This window comes from Amblyomma mixtum, chromosome 9, assembly GCF_055824585.1.
Source record: "Amblyomma mixtum isolate Tamu chromosome 9, ASM5582458v1, whole genome shotgun sequence".
NCBI classification, from domain to species: domain Eukaryota; kingdom Metazoa; phylum Arthropoda; class Arachnida; order Ixodida; family Ixodidae; genus Amblyomma; species Amblyomma mixtum.
Window position 1 is genome coordinate 72325240 of NC_143020.1, and position 22688 is coordinate 72347927.

The 22688-nt window shown below is 45.7% G+C and overlaps 1 protein-coding gene across 4 annotated transcripts in view; it reads right to left on the reverse strand.

Moving 5' to 3' along the window:
* The window catches only part of Mnn1 (menin 1), a 51613-nt gene that overhangs the window by 10833 nt on the left and 18092 nt on the right, over positions 1 to 22688 (reverse strand). The window contains exons 6-9 of one of the 4 annotated variants that reach the window (XM_089560391.1): positions 20867 to 21084; positions 17949 to 18137; positions 8636 to 8722; positions 732 to 5508 (exon numbers count right to left, since the gene is read on the reverse strand). In XM_089560391.1, the coding sequence (XP_089416517.1) occupies positions 5275 to 5508; positions 8636 to 8722; positions 17949 to 18137; positions 20867 to 21084 (728 nt within the window). In that variant the 3' untranslated portion in view covers positions 732 to 5274. Of the gene's footprint in view, positions 1 to 731; positions 5509 to 8635; positions 8828 to 17948; positions 18138 to 20866; positions 21085 to 22688 lie in introns of those variants that run through there. The other 3 variants (XM_089560390.1, XM_089560392.1, XM_089560393.1) reach the window with 3 other exon arrangements.

The following is a 22688-nucleotide window of genomic DNA, read 5'->3' on the forward strand; positions in this document are numbered from 1 at the left end:
CCGCAATTTTCTGAGTAATAAACGTGCTTTTTGCTACCGGACAAACGTCACGAGATCCAGTCAGGCCAAAAAATCAAGTGTTACGAGCAATAAAAATTGGATGGAATTGTCCTCATCCCCCGTTAATGTCACGATTCATGTGCTGTCACAGTGGTAAGCATAAGGATTGCAATGTGATTCACAGACTGTAAAAAGAAGCAGTGAAAAAGCTAACCACCGGTTGCTACAGCTGTGCAATGTGAGATTCAGCGGTAGCTATTTGTGGTGCTGCGTGCACCGTTAGCCGCACCACAGAGTAGTACTCTCTATGCTCACAAGCGCAAGCGCTAGTTCGTGCCACTGCACATAGAGGGCGCCACCAAACCGTGGCACAACGCATAGTGCCATTACTCCCATTTCCGCCGAAGCATTACGCCGACACCGCAAAACCGGGAATCGTGCCTTTAACAGCTATCGCTGTAAAAAAAAAGAGAGAAAAAAGCTGTCGAAAGACAGACCCCACGGTGAACATATCTGCCCCCAACAAGCCATTCTCACGCACTAAGTGCTAGTCCTGGACTACGTAGCCCCTGCCTGATATAAAACCTGTCCTGCATGTGAACACCAGTACCGCAGCCAGAGATACAATTCTTTCCCAACTACCACTGTAGTACAGCCACCGATGCTTTCAAAAAGTGTCTATGCTTTCACAAGTCATCACATTCAAATCCTCCATCACAACGCTTTCCAAATGTGAGCAATTCAAACTACTTTACTGCACAGTAAAAAGCATCAATCTGTCCCTTGAAAAACGCTGCCAAAGAGAGGCAAGACAGTAGTACAAAAACTTTGCATTACTCAGTTTTTTTACTTATTTTCTCTTTTTTTTTTGCCGGACATCCTACTCCTACCTAGGCTAGCTCTACTGACCCCAAAATTGATGAGAGAAAAATAAAAACGGAAGAAGGCTCCGGAATCATGCAGCAACTCGCTTAGAAAACTTTGTCCCATAAGACTACTACGTGCATCAAAGGGCGAGAAAAGTCACGGAGTGCAGGAAACAAAACGGACCAGCTAAGCTCTTACGTCCAGCCTGGGAGAGTGTTCGTTGGCCCCTCGTAGTGGTACGATCTGTGCCGCTCTGCCAGATTTCTTCCCGCTTCGAGCAATCACACACCCGTGTGAGAATTTTCGACCCTGTGAACCCACTCTACCAGGCTGAATGCACAGGACGCATTAAGCTCAGGCGCACCAACACAATTACTATTTTGTACAAAGCCCCCGCGTAAAGCAGACGGGTCGCCAAATGTCCATTACACAAGTTGTCCGTCCAGAACGTTGCTGATGTGCATGTGTGGCCTTCCAATGGGCCCTTCACTTTTTAATGCTTCCACCTATTTTCTTCCTCGAAACCTGGTTGAAAAGTCAGTGTCAGATACAGTTCCAAGCTGACTAATCTAAATGCCCAAAAATGCTGTTTTCCTCCTTGTCACCTAAAACCAGTGATAACTCGAAATCAGAAACCACGAGAAGTGATACAGCGAGCTCGCAGACCTCGGACTCCGTTAGCCAAATACTGTAACTCACTGCTCATGAATCAGGCAGCCATTACAGCGCAGACAGTACACAGAAACAGGAACACATAAAATGCTGTTACTATAAATGACTTTGAAATGGACAGCCTAGAGTTAATAACTCAAACTGCACCTTAGCCGACTAATCGGGGATACCACGCCTGCAGTGAAATACTGAGGCTAGCAATCAATGTCACACCAGAGCATTTGCAACGCATGTTTACTGGCATTTCGCTGCTTGTCAGTAAATGACACAACCATGCTGCAAATTGTTATGTTCAGTCACCTAGAAAACAATTCTTGCCCGAAAACCGAACTACAGCGCACTTAGCAAGCTCGCCAAAAACAAAAAGCCAGTGGTTGATTAGCTGTCACGCACCGCTATGGTGTGTAACAGTTTCCAGGAATTGTAACCAAGTGAACAACAGCAGCAGTTAATAGCCTCGCTAGAGCCTCTCACTCGTGCTTAGCTGACTTCTGTGACCCCGAAGAAGTACCTCAGCTCACAGTATGTTACATTACAAGGCATCACGTAACATCCCATGTGCATACCACAAGCATAGTGTGAAGTTTCCCTAGAGAACCTGTGAATTGCACTAAGCCTATCCACGAACCCTGCATATCACCTACTTCTGCTAGAAAGCAGAGAGCTAGCTCGATAGTACGTAGCTAGTGAAAATATTTGGCCAGTCTACTGCATATAGAAAGAATGCGTCAAAGGCATTCATGTATTTGAGAGTGCCAAAGAGACCCTATGTTAACACCACTGCGCAAATTTCAGAAAGAAGGAAAATAATGAAGACCAAGGGTTCCATTACACGAAGGGTACCAACAGCACGCAACACAGTGCAACGCAAAAGCACTACTTGCTTCCTTGAGAAACTTCCTCCAAAATGCTGAAAATTAAGGACTTGGATACTTCAGGCTTGGTCAACTGCTTCAGTACATATCCACGTTAGCTTTGATATGATATCAAAGAGTTTTCTGGTTAGACATTCTGCTTCAACATGTGAGGCGTTCAGGCGCTCCAACTGCAAATAAGAACATTTAAAATAGTATTTGCTGCCTTTTTATTTTCCTGAAATCAGCAAATAAGACAGAGTGCCCAAAGTTATTAACACGGGTTACTGAGGTGGATTACAACGTCCATAACGGATTACCATCAGAAAAATCAATATCTCACTGACGCTGGCAACCGAGCAGCAAGAAGTCTCAATGAGGGCCTTCAAAGATATAAACGAAAAAAATGTACTGGCGTGCTAAAAAGCTAGACAACTAGAGGCAAAATGTCTAGTAAACATTTTGGGGTGTGTGCCTGGGATAGTTGCGTAAAGACTGTTACCTATTAAAAATAGTTACATTGCACGCATAAAAAGAAATTATGAAAACTGTCCGAGTGCTCCCAACACCAAAATAACAAATGTGCTTGTACAACTATGTGAAAAACAAGAAAAAGTAAGGTGCCACCATTAAGATAACTAGTACAGCAGCTAAAAAAAAAAAAAACTTGTGTATCTGAATAACTATGCATAAGATGCCGTGCTAACGGGTGGGCTAGAACATTCTTGTACCTGCCTTGCAAAGGCTTCAATTAAAGCTCAGTTCACATCCCAAATATATATATATATTTGCTCCCAAGACACAGCTGACACAAATTACCCCACAGGCAAAGAAAATAAAAAAAAAGAGACTTCACTCGACTAGACAGCAACACAAACCATAAATACATACTTATTTACAAGTGAAAAAAAAAAGAAACCTCACACTTGTTACTGTGATAACCGACTTTACACTGTGTTTGCCGCTAGCTGTGTTTACATGAATGGGACAGCAGCACATCGAATTTCCTAGCATATCTCGGGGAGCCGATACGCTACAGTTCACATGTACTGCACCAAGTCTGGCAGGGCACTGATCCCTCGCCCATTGCAAATGGCAGAGGGGTCCAGCCGGCCCCATCTTGAGCGCAGTCTGCTTTGTTATCCGGCTGAGGAGGTATTGTATAGCCACCACAGGGATGAGGAGGGGCACTTCCAAACCTGTTTCCATTCGCCGCGGAGGTCGACTCGCCCTTCTTGATCTACCCGTGCATTGTGATGGACTACAACTACAGGAGGGGTGGTGACATCGGCTCGCGTTTCTGCCGCCCCCATCTTGAGCGAAGTCTGCTTTGTTATCCGCCCGCCTGAGGGGGTATTATATAGCCACCACAGGGAGGAGCAAGGGCACTTCCAAACCCGTTTCCATTCACAGCGGAAGTTCAATAGCCCTTCTTGATCTAACCCCGTCGGGTGCATTGATGCGACGCCTTTTCCTAGTGCATTATCCCCATTTACATGAATGCAATTCACTAGGAAGTTGATGCGACGCGCTGCTGTTGCATTCATGTAAATGCAGCTACTGCTAGGCCACGCTGAAAACTCGGTAAAGTTAACCAGTAACATGACAAAAATTAATGAAGCAAGAGAGACAAATTGACCTCCTTTGCTTTCTTTTTTTCTCGCTATCAAATGTGGCGTCACCATGCCACAGGCAACATTAGGCTGCAAACAAAAGTTGCGCTTTTCTTACTCTGTACCGCGGCTCGCATGGAAATGCCGAAAAGCTTTGGCTTGCCATCCAACACACAAGACAGACGCTCGTGATTCAGAAAGTCGCGAAGGAAAAGAACGGAAAGGCAGTTGTGCACGGCGCCGAAAACGGAAGCCTGACTGCCAGTACCATAACCGCCAGTACCTAACATCACCTGGTAACTAGTACCACCGCAAGCTCAAAACAACGCAAAGCCAACAACGTCTAAGTAACGTGCAAGGAATAAATGCTGCTGTGCACGACAGCTCTTAACAGTGGTCTGGGGCTGAATAAATGCAAGTGACTGTAACGATGAAAAAAAAAAAGGAGACAGACAGGTCGAAGCATCCATCCAACACGACTAAATTTCTTAGGTGGAACACTCAAATATCGTCTCGCCATGCCTCATCACAACGACGCATGGGCACCGGCAAACAAAAGTCGCCCTCGACCACACAACAACACGCTTAAATAAGCTGCTAATACAAACAACATGGGTCAACACTGTCCCTGATCATGGTCAACACAGTTTTAGTATAAAGAGAAGAAAAAAAAAGTAAAAGTTAAGATGGTTTATGTGACGCACAGAAGGCCTATCAACCAACTTCGATGGCGGTGATGCCCTGCTGCACTCGTTTGCACCACTACCAAAAAGAAAGTGCGGTTGGTTTGCCTCCGCTGACCAGTTGGCTCATGTCAACGTCACAAACGTTGCACGCATCTCACCAACTGTCGCCCTGTTTATCGAATGCGCAAGCTAACTGTATTCCAAAAAGGCTTACCAGCAAACATGCCAAGTGATATAAATTAGCAACAGCAGCAGCAAAAATCGCGATCACAACAGCACTTTCCACCTGCGAGGCTTAGAAAATTCCCAAAATTTGAGGAGACTGCCTCACTCTGAAATTGAGAGAGATTGCAAGGCTTGCAGACGAAGCTATGCACGGCAGACGACGCTGTGCACGGCAGACAACGCTGTGCACGGCAGACGAAGACGAGTCGCCTGCTGCAGCAGCCCGACTGAGCTAAGTGGCGTTTAGGGATGACGCTGAGAGTGACAAGACAACGAAGGGTCGCCTGGCTGTAAGACAGGCGGTGCTTTTGCAGACGGCACGGCGCGGTGGCGAAGGAAGGGGAGGGGTCAGCCACTCTACTCCCTCCGCATCCTCTTGGAGTGCCGGGTTGTGGCCTCATGTGGTGCCGTCGGATTCCCCTGGCTCCCCCGTTTGACGACTTGGACTTGTGACTGGGCCGTCAGCTGGAGCTGGATCGCCGAGGTGTTCAGCTTTTCCGAAAGCAGCAGCTCCTTCAGGCCCGCCATTTTTTGACTGGACAGCGTGACCGCTGCTGCACCGCTGTTGCCGCCAGACCGGCTGCCCGACTTCTGCGTGAAGAAAAGTGAAACAGAGTTTGAGAAGGGTGCGTCTGTACACGGCTGATACGAGCACAGAATTCCACCCACAGAGTGAACCCGCCACTACCCGCTGAGTGGCCCAACAAGTGTTGCGCAACGATTACAAGCTACACTAAATAAGCAAGAAAGAAGTCAACGGTCACAGATGCCAATACAAGCATATCGCAGGGTTTTTACAATTCTTTTAGCTTCGGGAAACATGATGGCCTTCAAAAGGGGATGTGACAGGATGCGGGTGCAATCCCAGCGGCACCCGCATTTTGATGGAGGCAAAGAGCAATAGGTGCCTGTGTGCCAATTGCAATGTCACTGCACGTTGAAGGGCCCACAAAACACTTTTGAAAGGGGATATAAAATGCACCCATTGTGCAGAACAAAGGCCACTGAGTGTTCACTCCCTGTACAAGTCCTCAGAAGCGAACTATATAAAATTTTAAAACTTTAAAGAATTCCCGTTTCCGTACCTTGCAGCAATGCCTGGTGCCATGCAACGAACATCAAGCGGCTCGGCTCGCGTGATATCAGTCGTACAACCGAGCAGGGTGACATGTCCATGGGCGGAGCACGTAATCATATGTTTCTAGCTCACTCCGGCGTACCAGTTGAGAAGAAAAAGGCAGACAGTCGTTCTTTAATCACTGGTATCTCAGGTGCTACAAAAGCTAGATAGAAAATTTACGCTGGAGAATGATGGGTGATTCAATATCTGTCTGCCTTTTCCTTTTTCTCACCCTCAGTGAAAAAGGTTTCAGGAGCCCTTTCGAGAACCCCAGGTGGTCATAACATATCATCCGGAGCCCTCGATTATGGCACCTCTTTCTCTCTACCTTCTTTTACTCTCCCTTTCCTCCCTTTCCCTACAGCGCACTTCGGGTGGCCACCGTAAAGTGAGACAGTTACTGCACCTTGCCTTTCCCCAAAATGCAAAGAAAACTCGCAGATGCACAGCTCTTCAAATAACGCCCAAATTTGAATTGTTAATTACTGGCATTAAACCTGAAACAGTGTGCCATGTGCAGTTACAGTATGATTAGCCCCAAAATAAGATGGGTAAAAGATAGGCAGCGGGAGAGGCATGCACAGATTTGGCTGCTCAGAAAACCCAGACAGCAATCCGAGGAACCCAACAGTCCCATGGAACCCAGTTTGAGAACCTCTGGCAGAGGGAAATGTTGCTGCGCCATCGTGGAAGTGCTCAATAGAGGGAAAATAACTGCCTAATCTGTTTATGCAGGAGATAATTTAGAGAATACGGAAGAAACGACGGCCAAATGCTGCAGGTGGGATCAGTGCCTACGACCCCCAGTTGTTGTTTCTTTTACCTTCTGTAAAATCACTCATATTAAAAATGAAAACACTAAATTTTCCCCTCTAATCAACACCTCCATAAAAAAAAAAAAAAAACGACCGTGCCCTATGTGGTTTCAGTGACTACTGGCTTCTTTTGTAGTATAACCTAATGAGCTCCTCATCACCCTATCCCTGTCTGCTCAACAAAACCAGCAAGAAATTTTAACTTGCTTCTTGTAAAGCTATTGTGCTTTTCCATCTGCTCATTCAACAACATGACATTGCTGGCCCTCAGTATCGCATACAATGTTCTGCCGGAATGCACAAATTTTCTCAACTGTCAGGTAAAGCACAGCTCTGTCTTTGCCCTTAGCAAAAGCTGTCAAGGTAAGGAAAACCGGAAATTAGAATATCAGTGAAGTCATTCACAATGATGTACAACCCCAAAGCCAACATTTACAGGGTCCCTGCAACAGTTTGTAGCACTCTCCTCTGGCTGAGCCAACAGCGCGGCCAAAGCACTGCCACATGTAGAAGTGGAGAATGAAGATGGCGCCAGGCTGTGGCACGTGATGCCACTGCACAACCATTCGATTCTGGTCATGACACGTGTCGGTGCTCTTTTCCCTTCATGCCCGAGACGTAAGCCTAAAAGTTTTCACCATAGTAAGAAAAGCCAAAATACCGATAGGTATTGAATGACCTGTCATCTCCCCGCAAAAAACTTTCCATCTAGATTACGTAGCACCGGAGTATCGGAGATCAAAAACTGTCTCCGCCATTCCCCTCCCAAATCATACACTGGAGCAAGCCGGGAAAAAAAAAATAAAGGTTAGGGGCCGGGACCCAGCTACACCCACAAAAGCGTTACCCGACTCAGTTTCCAACTTTTTTTTTTTTTTTTCACTCGCTACCCTGCCACAACGCAATAACAGAGGAAAGAACGATAGGGAGCCACGCATCGTCGCACCCCACCTCTTTGCCTGCCGTGTCTACAAACATCGCTGCAGTTTTTGGCAAGCTGATGACACCCCTCCCTCCTGTGTGCTTCATGAAGTTGAAGGGGAGAAGTTGTGAGAGAGACTGGCACCAGATGTCACCGCGAGGCACAGAAGTGCGAATTTAAAAAAATTATTTGCAAATTATAGGCTCACTTTTGAGGACTTGTATGCGACACGAAAGCTCAATAGCCTTTACCCTACGTAATGCGCGCATTTTATAGCCACCTTGAAAACCGTTGCAGGAATCCTTCAATTTGTAGACTTCAATGTCCTCCACTGCCACTCACAGACATGACTAAAACATACCTGTTGAGGCACATTTCTGACTGACACACTCTTTACGGTATGCAGAGTAGAGCCAACCAGCCCAGGAGTAGAAGTGAAAACACTGAACAATGCAAGTTTTCAGACATCACGCCTTCCAGGATGAATGAGTAAAACACATTCCAATACAGACTGACAGTACAAGTGCTGCCACCTTGTGACCCTCACACTAAACTTGCAAAACTGCTTCAATTTCACGCCACAAGGTGCCACCACACCACAATCGGTTGTGTGCTCCTGCTGCCAATTCTCACGGCCATCATCATCAATACGAAAAATTATTGGACAAACTGTACAGAAATGCCTCCATATATGATTCATGCACAAATGAATCAGTGCCTACAACAACCTTTTTAATTCTCAGCCACGGTAGAACATTGAAAGTCAAGCAACTTCTTCACCCTTTAGCACTAAAAGCGCACGCTTGTCACTGTAACTACTGCAGCTACCCCTAGCACACTGTGCAGCAAGCTGCCGCCTACCTCAGGCTTCGCTGTGGGCACTGCCTTTGCCTCATCCAGACCTAGGTCGTCATCGTCGAAGCTGTAGTTGTTGTTGTTGGCCTCCTGCTGCACGGCCCGAATGAGCTCGTCAGGAGTTGTGTGACCATTGACCTTGGGGTCAAAGAGGTCGCCGACCACAAAGTCCGACTCAGACGCCTTCAGGGCAGAGAGCTGCCGCGTGTGGAAAAATGGCCAACAGGAAAGTGTCCGGGGCGAAGGAACAAGGCGAAAGGTGAGGATGTCGGGAGGATGTCGTGAGGATGTCGGGAGGATGGACCAGGACAAAAGGTGCAGGACAGGAGGACAGGGACAAAAGAAGAAAGGGAGGAAAAACGTGCAAGTAGAAGTGAACCAAGAGTGAAAGAATCAGCAGGCCACAGCAGGAAGCAGGGAGCCAAGGAATTGAAATGTGTGAAAAAGAGGTTAAAGAAAGAAAAAGTGAAGGTTCGAGATATAAGACAACAGCAAGGAAGGTGCACAGAAGGACAAAGGTGGCAAAAAGCACGACAATGAACCACAAATGGCCAAGGCGCAGAAATGCAATGAAAAAGGGCCAGAGTGAGACAAATAAGAAAAGCACATGCAGTGAAATGTGTCATTATCAAGCAAGGACATGAAAAAGGACATGGGAATGAACAGAGAGGACATCCACACAGCCAAGCACACCAAAAAGACAGGAAGAAGATGGACAGACAAGCAGATCATAAGATGATAAAACGAGATCAGATAACACAGAGGTGATGAAAGTGGTGATAAGAGAGATAACAAAATCGGATGAAATAATAAAAAGAGAGGAAACAAAGAGACCAGAGTGTTCGTGAACAAGAGCCAGGCAGTAGAAAGACAGGCAAGAAAAAATAACGGAAGAGGATGGCACGAAAAAAACAGAAAATTGCAGCAAAGAAACAACAATACAATTGAATAAAGGAAAGAGAGAGAGGGGACAGGGAAGGTCACAGACACAGCAGCACAAAACAAACAAGGGGGCCACAAGCGGTGGGGAGGGATGCCGCAGTCATGCACACATGCAAGTACAAACACATACATGTGGAAGCAGAAAGGTCAGGAAAAGCCATGTTTATCAAGTTGATGCAGACGATGCCATTATACAGTGAATGGAGGGAGAGAACCGTTAGTACGCAAAACGGAGACCATCAAAACAGTCCCAGTGGCCACAGCAAAGGCAGAAGAATGTGCAGAAACATAAGAGGCAGCACATCGAGGATCATTTGAAAATTGAAGGCAGATGGTGAGCATCGCAAAACCAGAGGAGCGAATGATGAGTGGAGGCAAGGAAAGATGAGAGAACAGGATGAGCGGAAAAGAAAGTGCAGCGAGAAGAATTTGCCGACATTGCACAGCAAATAAGCACGAGCAAAGGATATCACAAGAGGTGGAAGGACGAAAGGTGAACAATGGAAGCGGCAATTGAAGGGGAAAGAATACGGGAAGACAGGGAGTGTGTAAGAGAGAAAGAGAGAGAAAAAAACAACACACAGTTACAAAGAGTTGAAAGAAAAGAGAAGCACATGAAAGAGAAAGTGCAAGGTCTTTCTGCTTAATTGCCCCCCCCCCCTTCCAAAGAGAGAGAAAAACAAAAGTAACTGACCCGGACCAGACCACAGATCCCTTTCTCTAAAGTGAAACACACTAATTTCTTGCACTTGTTATAAATTTTATCTTTGCACTTTTGAATAATATGCCTAATCTCAAGTTCTAAAGCTTTTCAGGAGGTGCCTTAACCCAGTGAAAACACCTTGTCCCAGGAATATCCAGAAAAGTTCCCACTGTCCTAATACCTCTCCGCACTTGAAAGGGACATGCTAGGGACTTGACAGGGACATAGGGACGTCCCACATTGGAGATCTTAGGGATATCACATTTGTGCTCCGTTTTGGCACAACAGAGGTGCAGCTGCCACGCTGGCTTGCTTGACACCAACATGGCTTGTGAGTGACGAAATAAAATGTTCTCGAACTGCCAATTGTTATCAGGTGCACACGCAATCATCATTCAGGCCAGTGCTCACCGTGTGATGTACAGCCAACGCAGTTCTAACCTGAACTATGAAGCAGATGCAGGGGTAAACGAAAGCCGACCTCACGCCTTGTTGTTGGCACGGCGTTTGTACACACATGAAAATTCTGGTGAGAGCTGGGGCTGAGCATGAAAGGCCTGCGCACTTCTCTGGCAACATCACGGCAGCTTAGCAATGTTAAACTAGTCTGAAGCGCAAGTACACTCTCTTGTTTACCTTTTTTTTTTCTCAGAAAGCGTCGCCCACTGACACTAAGTGCCTGTTGTGATCAATGAATGAATATTCCACGCAACTTTTTTTTTGTCACTAGTCACGCCCACCCCTTATGTAATGTCCCAGCTAGGGACCTTTGAGGTATAATTAAATAAACAAATAAATATTTCCAAAGCAAAATTTCTCACAGCATGCGAACGAAGACATCAGGCGTAAGGCGTACTTCATGTCATGCCAAGGCAATGGTGCATTGTATGTCAGTGAATGGTTATGAAAGCAAACCAAAGATGTCGACTAAGTGTCCTGGTGCGTTACTTGCCTTTCTGGTGAGGACAAAATAGTTTCCATTCAAGGCAAGCAATATCAGTACGATATAACAACTTGACAGTGATGAAAAACAATATACAGACACAATTTAGTGTGAAGTCCTGTGCGGATATGGAAAGGATCTACCTGGCTTAAACATGGTTACTAGCTCTAGTGAATCAAAAGCATCAACTAGCCCATCTTCTTTAATCATGATCTACCTGGGTCATGCAGTGTGCATCCATAAAGTTGTCAGTGAGACAATCCTGGTACCATTTTCGTACTTCCCAGGGATATCTGGCCCACGTGGGTTATCTGTGGTGTATATCCTTGGGATTTAGACAGAACTCTTGTACAGGCTATTGGTACATGAGAATTACAAAAGAAGATGGCACGACAGACGAAGACAAAGACACACAAAACACAAAGCACACACAAAAGGTGCCGGTCCCAATATTTTGTGTGCTTCCTCTGTTATCATCTGTCGCACCGTCTTCTTTTGTCCCTGGGATGTAACTTTTTTTCACTGGGAATCTATTGGCAGCATCGATGGGACAATAAATATCCAGCACTTGGCTGTTCTGTTACAAAATCAACACAACAAAGCATGTCATTTAGTATTTTTATCACAGCTCCCACTTCTTATCTTGGGCTTTAGGTTCCAATAAAACTCTTGAGATGGTGGTCAAGTTTCTAATCACTTGCTCCATGCTAAACTAAGAACAGTAGCACAAAAACGTCCAGCACAATGCAGCGCTAATGTTACATTAACAAATTCAATCCTTGCAAAGTCAGACCACTAGAGACACACACCATTTGGCTGAAGCAGTGGTTATAGTGATCCCATATATCTATCTACAGTAGCCGACCGATTTTTCGGACTCCAATTTGCCCATTATTTCAGAGTTTGCTAAGGAACTGCCAAGCACCTCATAGAAACGTACATATTCACAACCAATATTTCTGACCCTGTGGAGTTTACAAGTTCACAATTTGTCGGAATAAAATAGGTGCCAGCACTACAGTGGAGATCGTGTTCTTCAACTTAAATCCTGTTCTTTTTTTTTTTTTTTTCCGACCTAACACAAATGCAAACAGGCATCACAAGCATCACAAGCAACTGGCTCTTCAGCGCCATGTGAGGCACCATCTTGGATCTAAACAGAGTCAATCACACTGACTGGCTTGGACAGTCTTGGCTATTTGTTCCTCATTGTTCCCCGAGTCATAACTGCATGCTCTTCATTGCCATCAAGGTGGCCTACAAAAAGCGCGCGAGCCAGGCCACACGATTACATTAAAAACCGGACAGCTGCAATGTACCCAGCTGATTGAAATTGGTTTTGAGAAAAGGAAAGGGCACAGTAACTGTCTCACTTCTTGGTGGACACATCAACCACACCTTGAGGAAAGGAATGAAGGAGGGAGTGAAAGAAGGAAGGGTGAAAGAAGGCACTATAGTGGCAGGCTCCAGAATAATTTCGACCACCTGGGGGTCTTTAACATACGCTGACACCGCACAGCACACGAGCACCTTTAGCATTTTGCCTCCATCGAAATGCAGCCACTGCCCGAGTCAGAGGTGATCTTTCCTGTAAGCTTCTTCCCAATGGTTCCCTCCCTCGGTATCCGCGACCATCGTTGCCCCGGGGAACACTACTCCGTTCTCGCTTCTCACGGTGCATAGAACAGTGCAGGGCATACATTGCGGCATGTTCGCCGCATGACCTGTGGCCATGCCACAAAGTCTGATATCAGTGACACGAGACGATGCGGACATGAAAGCATGACTCTAGGCGAAGTCCAATATTTTTCAAGTCTGTTTTTCGCGCCGAAGTTATTTCTTTGATGTTAAAGGATTTTCCGAACATCGATTAATGAGGTCATTTTCCAGGTGCCCCCCGAGTCCGAAAAATCGGTCAGCGACTAAATTTTAAATTTATTTTAATTTACTCATCTTCTGTTCTTAACACGAAGTGCAGGCATACTGTCAGCACTCATTTTCCCGGAGCCAGAAAGTTGTGTCAAAAGCCCGGCTCAGACCAAAGCTGCGCAAACCACTTATCCGAATCTAAAGCAAAACACACTCAAAAACAGAATGTGTCCTGATCAAACATGTTTGATACTACACTTCCATTGATCAGAAAAAGGAAACAACTTTCTGGTCAACACTTTTAGGCGCAGTCCATACGCAACTGCAACGACTGTCACTGCAACCCGACTGAATGAACAGGCTACTAGTGGAAATTGCCATGCCTCACAGACAGTGGATTACTGTACAATAGCGAAATGTAAAATTCCCTGGCCAAAGTGCATTGTTTACAATGCACACAATTTCGGATGTTCTGAACACACTCCCGCACTACTACGAAGCACTAAGCAGTGAGCAGTACTGTGCATGGCCACCAACATTGCAATTGCCAGTCGTGCAGTACGCGCGCATTGAGGTGCGCAGCCACAAATAAATCCTGTCAGCAGTAAACAGATCTGTGTGAAAGCCTTTCCAGTGCTTCTGCAAATGGATTTTGTTTGTTTCGAATGATAAGAATTTCAAATGACTCAAATATTTTTCCCGACTTTGAGAAATTCGTACTGTCGAGAGTCCACTGTACTGTAACCCCATCTACAATGCAGGAGATCATGCAGTTATGAGCAGTCACTGACTCAAACATGTTCCCATTGCTCTCGTCAGCTCGTCCAATGCACTTTGCATTGTAACTGAATGCTTCAAGAGGTCGTACTGTTTCTGTCAATCAGTGCACGCTTCCAAAGATCAGCCACTGTGGGAATATGGGGCCTGATAATTAAACTGGCCGTTAACTGCTTAGTGTTACCGCATTTACACGCGTAATTTGATAGTTCTTTCTTCAAGGCCTAAAGGGGGTGCACCAATTAGGTGGAAATTTCACGAACACATCCTAAAAAACTCTACATAGGCTATAATGCGCAGCAAATACCGTACATTGCTGCCTACACGTCAGCTCCCCAACTCGTATCCCTCGCTGGCTAAAAAAAAAGTTGACTCCAAACAAAAGTCAACGCTTAACCCTCGCCCCACCTCACTTCATGTGATGGCACATGCCCAGCTCAAAGAAATAAACGCGCAACGACAAGATTGCAAAGCCAGCAATCAGAGGCAAATGGAGACAAAAGGCGATAAAACAGTGCCCTCGCATGCCATCCGGCTAACTAATGGCATACAGAGCAGCAAAAGGTTCAGTAGTTTTGGACTCCGGCACTGCAAAAAGTTATTAGAAGCTTGCTCTAGTAGCCGTTCAACCGGGAAAGCAACCGCCAGCGTCAGCGAACCGGGTGAACTCTGTGCAATACGAATCTTTTTTTTTTACCGGAACCAATTTGGAAATTGGTTCCGGTAATTGGTTTCCAAATAAGCTTTTTTTTTTTTCACACATGGAGCTTATGGTATCTTGCCGGGGGAATGGGCATCAGCACGGGATGTGTACTACCCAAGGCTCAGGGCCTCCCAGTTTCGAATGGTCGTTTTTTTGAAAAAAAAAAAAGGTGAAGCTATGCGTGGCAATATATGATATATTGTGCGTTATGACCTTTGAGCTCCTAAGGGAAGGACGCGCTGCGGCCGTTGCTGCCAGTATTTCTTTCCATTTTCATATTTTCATATCATTTTCGTGACCTTTCATTTTCGCGTTATGACCTTTGAGCTCCTAAGGGAAGGACGCGCTGCGGCCGTTGCTGCCAGTATTTCTTTCCATTTTCATATCATATTTTCTGCCAATATGTCATGGGATTATCATGTCAATTATATCTTGAAAAAAATAGCTCAAATCACTGGTGTTATAGGCCGTCTAAAATACATACTTCCCACAAAAACTAAGATGCTGGTATACAATTCGATTTTCAACTCGCATTTAAACTATTGCCAGTTGGTGTGGGGCACTACAACATTCACTAACCTTGAACGTATTCATTTAATGCAAAAAAGATATCTCCGAAATGCATATAATTTACCGTTCCGACATCCAAGTGCAGCTTTCTTCTGTCATTCCAGGGTTATTAAAGCACATAATCTTTATAAATATCGCCTCAGTGCTACTTTTAAAACAGAAATCAAGAAGAATGTAACAAATCTTAAAAATTTAGCAGAACTAAGGAAAAAAGAATCAGTCTATCCAACAAGACGTGGCGAAGAATGGACAGTGCCAACACCTCGACTAAATCTTGGTAGGGAATGCCTTCAGTACACACTTCCATCTCTTCTAAATAGGCATATCCACATTAACCTCGATTTGTTTTCTTTTTCACGTCGTGAACTACATAATTTGTTTTTGAATAACATGGTTTAAGTTTCATTATGTAACATATTGCTGTTTCGTGTATTCTCCGGTGCTTCCTTGATGTGCTTGTTTTTTTGAAATTGTATAAACTCTTGTGTTGCCTCCCTGTCAATAATTAGGATTGCAGACTCGTCAAGCTGCCCAAGGGCAGCTTTTTTCTACGATTCCTCCATCTGTAGTGCTAGATGGGAAATAAACTTTGATTTGATTTGATTTGATTATATCGTTGTTGTCTCCTTTGTGGCTATTTAGCTGCTGCCGACTCATTTCCACTTTGTAACGGCGTGTCTCTAAAAGGGCAGGCTGTTATCCAGGCGATCGAAGCATGCTGGTTCTGGCGCCCTAATCTAGAACCACTCTCGCCCAAAGAAGTCAGTCGTGCCCAACCCTCGCACACATCTGGTACGACATCACTTTGGCTCGACCTGGCATGGTCAGCGTGATGGCATCCCCTGACCACTCACACTTTTTGCAGCCACACATGACAACACAGCCGCGCCAATTGTCCCAAGCCTGCCTAATGCACACCGGTGTGCATGCTGGTGATCTGGTGCAGTAGTGAGCACAAAATATGAGTGAAAGTTCAGTTTTATGAACCCGGGTAATGAATTAGGAGTGTGCAAATTACGCAAGTAAATACGGTACCGTAAAAACCCGCTTATAATACGAGGTTTTTTTCCCATAATTAGCGTCCTAAATTTCCGCCTCATACTATTTGCGGATCCGAACAAAAATTTTCGAAGTTGCTCGAAGTTTTGGTTTCGTTTTTGCGGCGTGGCTACGGCTTGACTTTGCTATTGGTGCGTGGCTACGGCTTGGCTTCATTACTCTCGACAAACGACATCACGACGTCGTTTCTTTGTTGATCCGTTGGGTGCGCAGGGGGGCCGCGGTGTGCCATGCGCCTGTTGACAACGCACGTGCTCCGACGTTCTCGGCGCGCGGGCGAGAGCCGGTTGTGGTCGGATACGTCAGATCGGCGACGGTACGCCAGGCGCAGTTTGGGAGCTCTACAGTCCAGCCACTCCGACGCGAGGCAGCGCATGCGCAGAACGTTTTTCGTTCGAAAACCAGCTGGGAGAGGAGGCGAGTAGCGAAGGGGGTAGAGGGGAGGCGTGGCGTGGGAGGCGCGCGCGGTGCATTCTGGGTGGGCGGCTTCGGCGCGCTCTCGGCGCGGCCGGCGCGAAATGCAGCCGGCTGCATTCCGCGCCGGGCGCCGTCAGACCGCGCCGGAAGCCGCCGAACACGCTGGCGATCGGGCGCCGCTGGAGTATAGAGGGTCGCGCTTCGCCAACGTGACGTCGCCGTGCCGCGCGCACGCGCTACGTTGGAGTATAACCGCGCCTTAAATGTCTTCTATGAGCTTGTGTTAGTTGTATTATACGCGGGTGAAACTTTTTTTTCCCATTTCGCGTCTCTAAAACTTAGCCTCGTATTATATTCGGGTTCGTATTATACGCGGGTTTTTACGGTAATTACATTAGCATGGCAGCCTGCTATGGGGACTGCAAATAAAGGCCGATTCACACGACGGACCGTTCGCCCGCGGCCCGCGCACTACGTGTGCATACGTCAGCACTTTGAGGGGCGCGCTGTCGGCCGCCATCCATCCATGCATCCAGCGCGCCTCTCAAAGTGCTGACGTATGCACACGTAGTGCGCGGGCCGCGGGCGAACGGTCCGTCGTGTGAATCGGCCTTAAGTGATCGTACCAAAGAAAGAACAGAGAAGAAGAGAAGAATGCAGTTTAAAAATGGGCGGCCTGAAATTCCCAGCTTTGCGTCCTCACATTTGCACCGTTATCGATCACAAGTGCCAAGGGCTGCAAGGGCAGGTGACCTTGCTAGCACAATACAATGGCTCATTCCACCCTCCTGAATCACTCCGGTCACTACTGGATTATCACAGCTTTGGCGACACTTACTGAAGGTAATAAAAAATAGCTGCATCTGAGATACAGAAACTGAGGTGCACAACATACAGCCCAGTTTCACTGGATGCAAAAATTTTTTTTTGAAGGAAGAAAAAAAAGATGGCCCGCATGTGGGACAAGTACACAGCGTTCGACGCACTGTGCTTCCTTGAGGGCCACAAATTATAAGTTACCGACAATTGCTGATCAAAACTCTATACTGGTTGTAAAAGTAATTACAATGGTCAAAGTGGACGCTACAAAAATGCCGACTGGTCGCAGGCAAACTGAGGTGATTTTGTTTACATACGAAAGTTTTGTTTGTTTGTTTGTTTGTTGTGTTTTATTGCACACAGGCGACTAAGGCCATCATGCGCCAAGCACAATTAAATACGACAGGTTTCCCCAACAAGGACCCTTATGAAAGCACGAGATTCTAGTGTTCGCGAAAAGTGCACAACCATACTGCCATGACCCGAGTTTAGAAAAAAATAAAAACATGCAACTGACCACACTGTTGCCATTTTTGGTCGAAAAGGGCTCCCCGCAGCCCAAGAGGTAGTCAGGGTTGAGGATGTTCTCCGCACACGCCGCGGCCAGGGCGACAATGTCTGGATGCGGTGGGCCGTTGCTCTGCCCCAGCTGGTCCTCCAGGCTTTTGAGGAAATCGTGCTCTTTGGGTTCCTTGCCATCAGCCATCTGCAAGCGCGCACAAACAACACAATTCTGTGAAACGCTTACCATATTTTCCGGTGTATAAGACGCACATGCCATATATGCAGGCTGTCATTGAAAAAGTTGGTATATAAGACGGACCCGTGTATAAGACGCACCCCAATTTAGCCAGTTAGGCTGGTGAGGCTTAATTAAACACACTTGCGTGACCATCACGAAATTCACCGTACCAGTGAGAAATTCTTAAGCAACGCTAAGTGATCGAAAAAGGCACCACTCACGCCATACCCACCCACGTTTTAGAAAAAAGAAAGAACGAAAGAGCTCTCCTATATGTCCACAACAACATTTTATTTCTACTTAAAGGGACACTGAGGAGAAATTGAAGTTGGCTTGTATCGACAGAATACCAGCTCCTGATTACAAAAACGCCACTCATACTGACAACAAAGCTCTTGTAACGTAGAAAAGAGCAAGAACCAAAATACAGGTATCGCCGCCACAGGCCAAACTCGCAAGTACAAGCGTCATGACGTCATATAACAAAACAGTGTTGCTGGAACCAATGGTTCTAGCAACGCTAGGACACGAGAAGCACAAATCACTGAGGCGCAGCCAATGCATGCGCAAATCTCCTTGACGTCGCCAGATGGCGCCACGTGCCGGGCAGCTACGCGCTCGCCTGAAGCATCGGGACCAATCAGCGCCTGCTCGCCGGCGTTAGGCGGGCTCCCAGTATTCCGCTAGCGGTATCAAGGTACACGGTATGCTAAAGGTGTCTATTTGCGAGAACTTCGTTGACGACTTCGAGAACGAGATCCATCGTAACGCTCGCAAAACGCCGGTGCAAACGTAAGCGAAGCGACTGTAGCGACGGCCGCAATAGCCGATAGATGCCTTCAACGTGCGGCCGGCGGTAGCTTTCCTTTCGGCTGCTGCTAGGCCGCACTGCTGGCAGCCAGAAATCACGGAGTCTGCATCACGTCATGTTTCACGTCACTTAGTCCTCTGTCGTCATAGCCGAATCCCAAGTTTGAATCACAGCGGCGGGAAAAACCTTTTCAACTTCGAATCCAAATTTCTTAGAAATAAATGCATTTTTCGCTGCCGGCCAAGTGGCAACAAAGCCATGACATGCCGAACTATCGGATTTTGCTATAAAAAATATATTAATAGTGCTCTCCTCAGTGTCCCTTTAAAACCTTCGAAGTATTCGTCTTCGAATGTGCTATCAAAAAGTTCGCCCACTTCTGGAGGCAACACGGCTGACACATTCTCTTCTCACTACATACATGGAGCAAAGAAAGTTGCAAAGGGTGGCTAAAAAAGAACGCCAGCTTGTCTTGGCTTGTCCTGACAATGGCGAGAAGAGTGTTTGTCGCCATCTTTTTGCATTTCACATTACTTTTGCTTGGGGCCTCCGAAATGGTGCGTGTTTGTGATCCAGGAAGTCATCATCCCCGTCGTTTCATGATAAAGTTCACTTAAAAAAAGTGGCGCACGGCGGTCCACGAATTGAAGTATTAACCATGTTACAACCGCGTCATTGGTAGTGATATTTTTTCGATTAAAAAAACTTGAACAAGAGCCTGAGTAATTCCTGAACTCGCAAAAAAAGGAAAAATTAGCGTATGAGACGCACCTTTGTATAGGACGCATCAGCAAGATTTTTGAAAAAAAAAGCCACGTCTTATACACCGGAAAATACGGTACTCCGGGTACTTCAGAGCATGGGTTCTCAAACCAGGTCCTGTGGAGCCTCTGGGTTCTATTGGAGTGCTTTTCTGGTTCCCCAAGCACCAAAATCCATGCAAGGTGCGACCCCCACTTTTCCTTGTACCGACTTTATTTTGGGGTTCCCAGCATGCATGTTAGACAGGAGGAGACAGAAGCCAAGACATGCGGGCCTGCTCAGCATTTTTTAAATGCTGCTGTGGGTTCCTTCAAGATAAAAAGATTGGGACCCCTGAACCATGCAAAACCAAACCAAACCCAACAACACAGCTCTATAACATTGTCATTCAATACCTTGAAAAGGCATTAAGGGGGGAGCCTGGTCTTGAAAAAAAAAAATGTTATTAATGAAGTCACAATTAAGAAATCTTCACGGAATATGTATTTTTGTGTGCCAATTCTAAATATTATGCAATTTTTATGCACATATTTTGTGAAGAGCTTTGAAAAAAATTTCTTGTGGGAAACTCACTGAAACGTATGCCACTTTGTTCTCTTGATACCAAGGAATGCCATAACGGTAAAATTGTCTTCCTGCCTATCATAGAACTTAAGTTATATGGTTTTGAAGTTGTTGCTTCAGAAATGAGAAGTGCATAATCCTGTTTCTGAAGTGGTAGCTTCTGTACCCTATAACTCAAGTTCTATGATAGCCAGGATGATAATTTTACCCTTATTGCATTCCTTGGTGTCAAGAGAACCCAGTGGCATGCATTTCAGCGAGTTTCCCGCGGCAAATTTTCTTCAAAGCTCTTCGCAAAATACTCGCATAAAAATTGCATAAGTGCTCAAGGAATTGTTTTACATGAAATTAAATGACATATCTGGAAACAGCGCACAAAAATACATGCGCCCTGAAAATTTCATACCTATGACTAGATTAATAAAATCTTCTTTTCAAGACCAGGCTCCCCCATTAAGGGAAGGTTCTGAGTCATATGTCAACCTGGCATGACGTGAAATTGTGGAAAACACAAGTCAGTTCAGCTAAGGAGAACAGAGACAGACAGGTCACTGACCATGCTGTCCTGCGAAGATGTCTCGCTGCTCTTCTTGGAGTCCTCCTTGGAGACCGAAGGTGGTGCGTCCTTGTGGGTCTTGTCATTGGCCTCTGCGTCTTCCTCGTCTCCCGTCGACGCGTGCACCGACACCGCCGCCCTCACCGTAGCCGGAAATTTGGCGATGGTCCCCACGAGCGGCCGTGCCCAGCCAATGTGGAGCACGGGTGTTGCCGAACCTGAGAGAAGCAGGCAGAGTGGGAGCAAACTGAATGGTCAACAACATATTGTGGCTCCTTCCTCAACCTACACTCGTGTTTCTGTGTCACAACAACTTACCTGTCGATAGTACATATCTAAATCCCTTCTTTTTTTAATAATCGTTAAATACAAGACTGAATCACCAGCAGTGTATGCTTAGAACATGCCAAGGACATCCAGGATATCTCAGTCAGTTTGTTTCCACCAAGTTTCAGTCATGATTCGCATACACACTTATTGTTTTTGCATTCTAAACAACTGCATTAAGGGTCACTACAGGAGAGGCAAAATTGTGGTTGTGATTTTTTGTTTGAAAGCCATTCTGATAAACAGGTTTTCAAAACAATATTTTCCCTCGGATAGCAGGGAGTTCAGCATTTCTTATCAATAAGCTATTTTGCTGAACAATGAATGTTCCCCTTTAGACAGTAACAAACGGAAGCATTTGATAATCACAATGATAGCTGTAATCGTGAGTTTGTTCCGAGTAGGCATTGCAACCAATATATCAGCCACAGTTTAGAGCGTAATGCTTCACAAACTTGCAGAAAAGTGCTCACATCTCTACTGTTACAATACAAAAACACATTATTACATTATTGCTTCTATGTCCACCCACAATTCATACTTCCCTTTGTTCAGTACAGCTCATGTAAAATCAGACTCCGACATCAACTCTCTTGCATGCCATTTCTTTATAAATACATGATGTACTTGAATTCCGTGAAATATTTCGGCATGTAAACAGTTTTGTCTGCTAAAAACTCCATTTCTGGTGCAATCTGTACCCATTGTCATCCTTAAAAGTAATCTACCTACCTAAAGTAGGATACAACTAAAAAAAACAACAGCTGGTAACAAGGGACGTTGGTCCATGGCATCCTGTGTTACTTCGCTGACCAACCACAAACAGTAAACGAAATCAGCTTTTTAAAAACATAATGACTGTGTTATGCAAGCCAGAGGCATCAAAATTTATGAGCTTCTAATTTCGTCGAGTAATTATCTTCTCGTTTAGACAACAAAAAACATTTCAACAACGCACTACTTTTTTGTCACGGAGGAATTCTGGGTAGCGGTCCTACATGAGGGCGGAACTTCACTGCAGAGTCGATCTGTATACAACTGCAGACTGGTTTATGTTGGGATCTACAATCTCCACAAGAGAAATTACAATGCTCTTATGAATTCATAAGATGGCACATCAATATGCATCGCCACACAATTAATAGCAGCAATAAGGCTTAAATTTGCTGAATAGGTTCATTATACGACAGGCAAACGCACCTGTATGCAGCTTCATAACTAAGCAGGTGGAAAAACGTTTCGGCACACACATGAGCAGCTATGGTAAGCCTGAAAGAGTACTGTAGCAATGGAAGTGAGATAGCAAAGTACATAAGATAGCAAACAGATAAGCACACTCACACACACAAGCGACCAGAAAGAAAAATGAGGGCGAAAGCTGGTTGCAGAGGCACTACAGCCAGTGCACGTTTATGTTTTGGGCACCGGCTTCCTCAGCGTGAAAGGCACGTGAAACAGAGAGATCAGTTTTACAACAGCCCGGTTACTCAGAGCT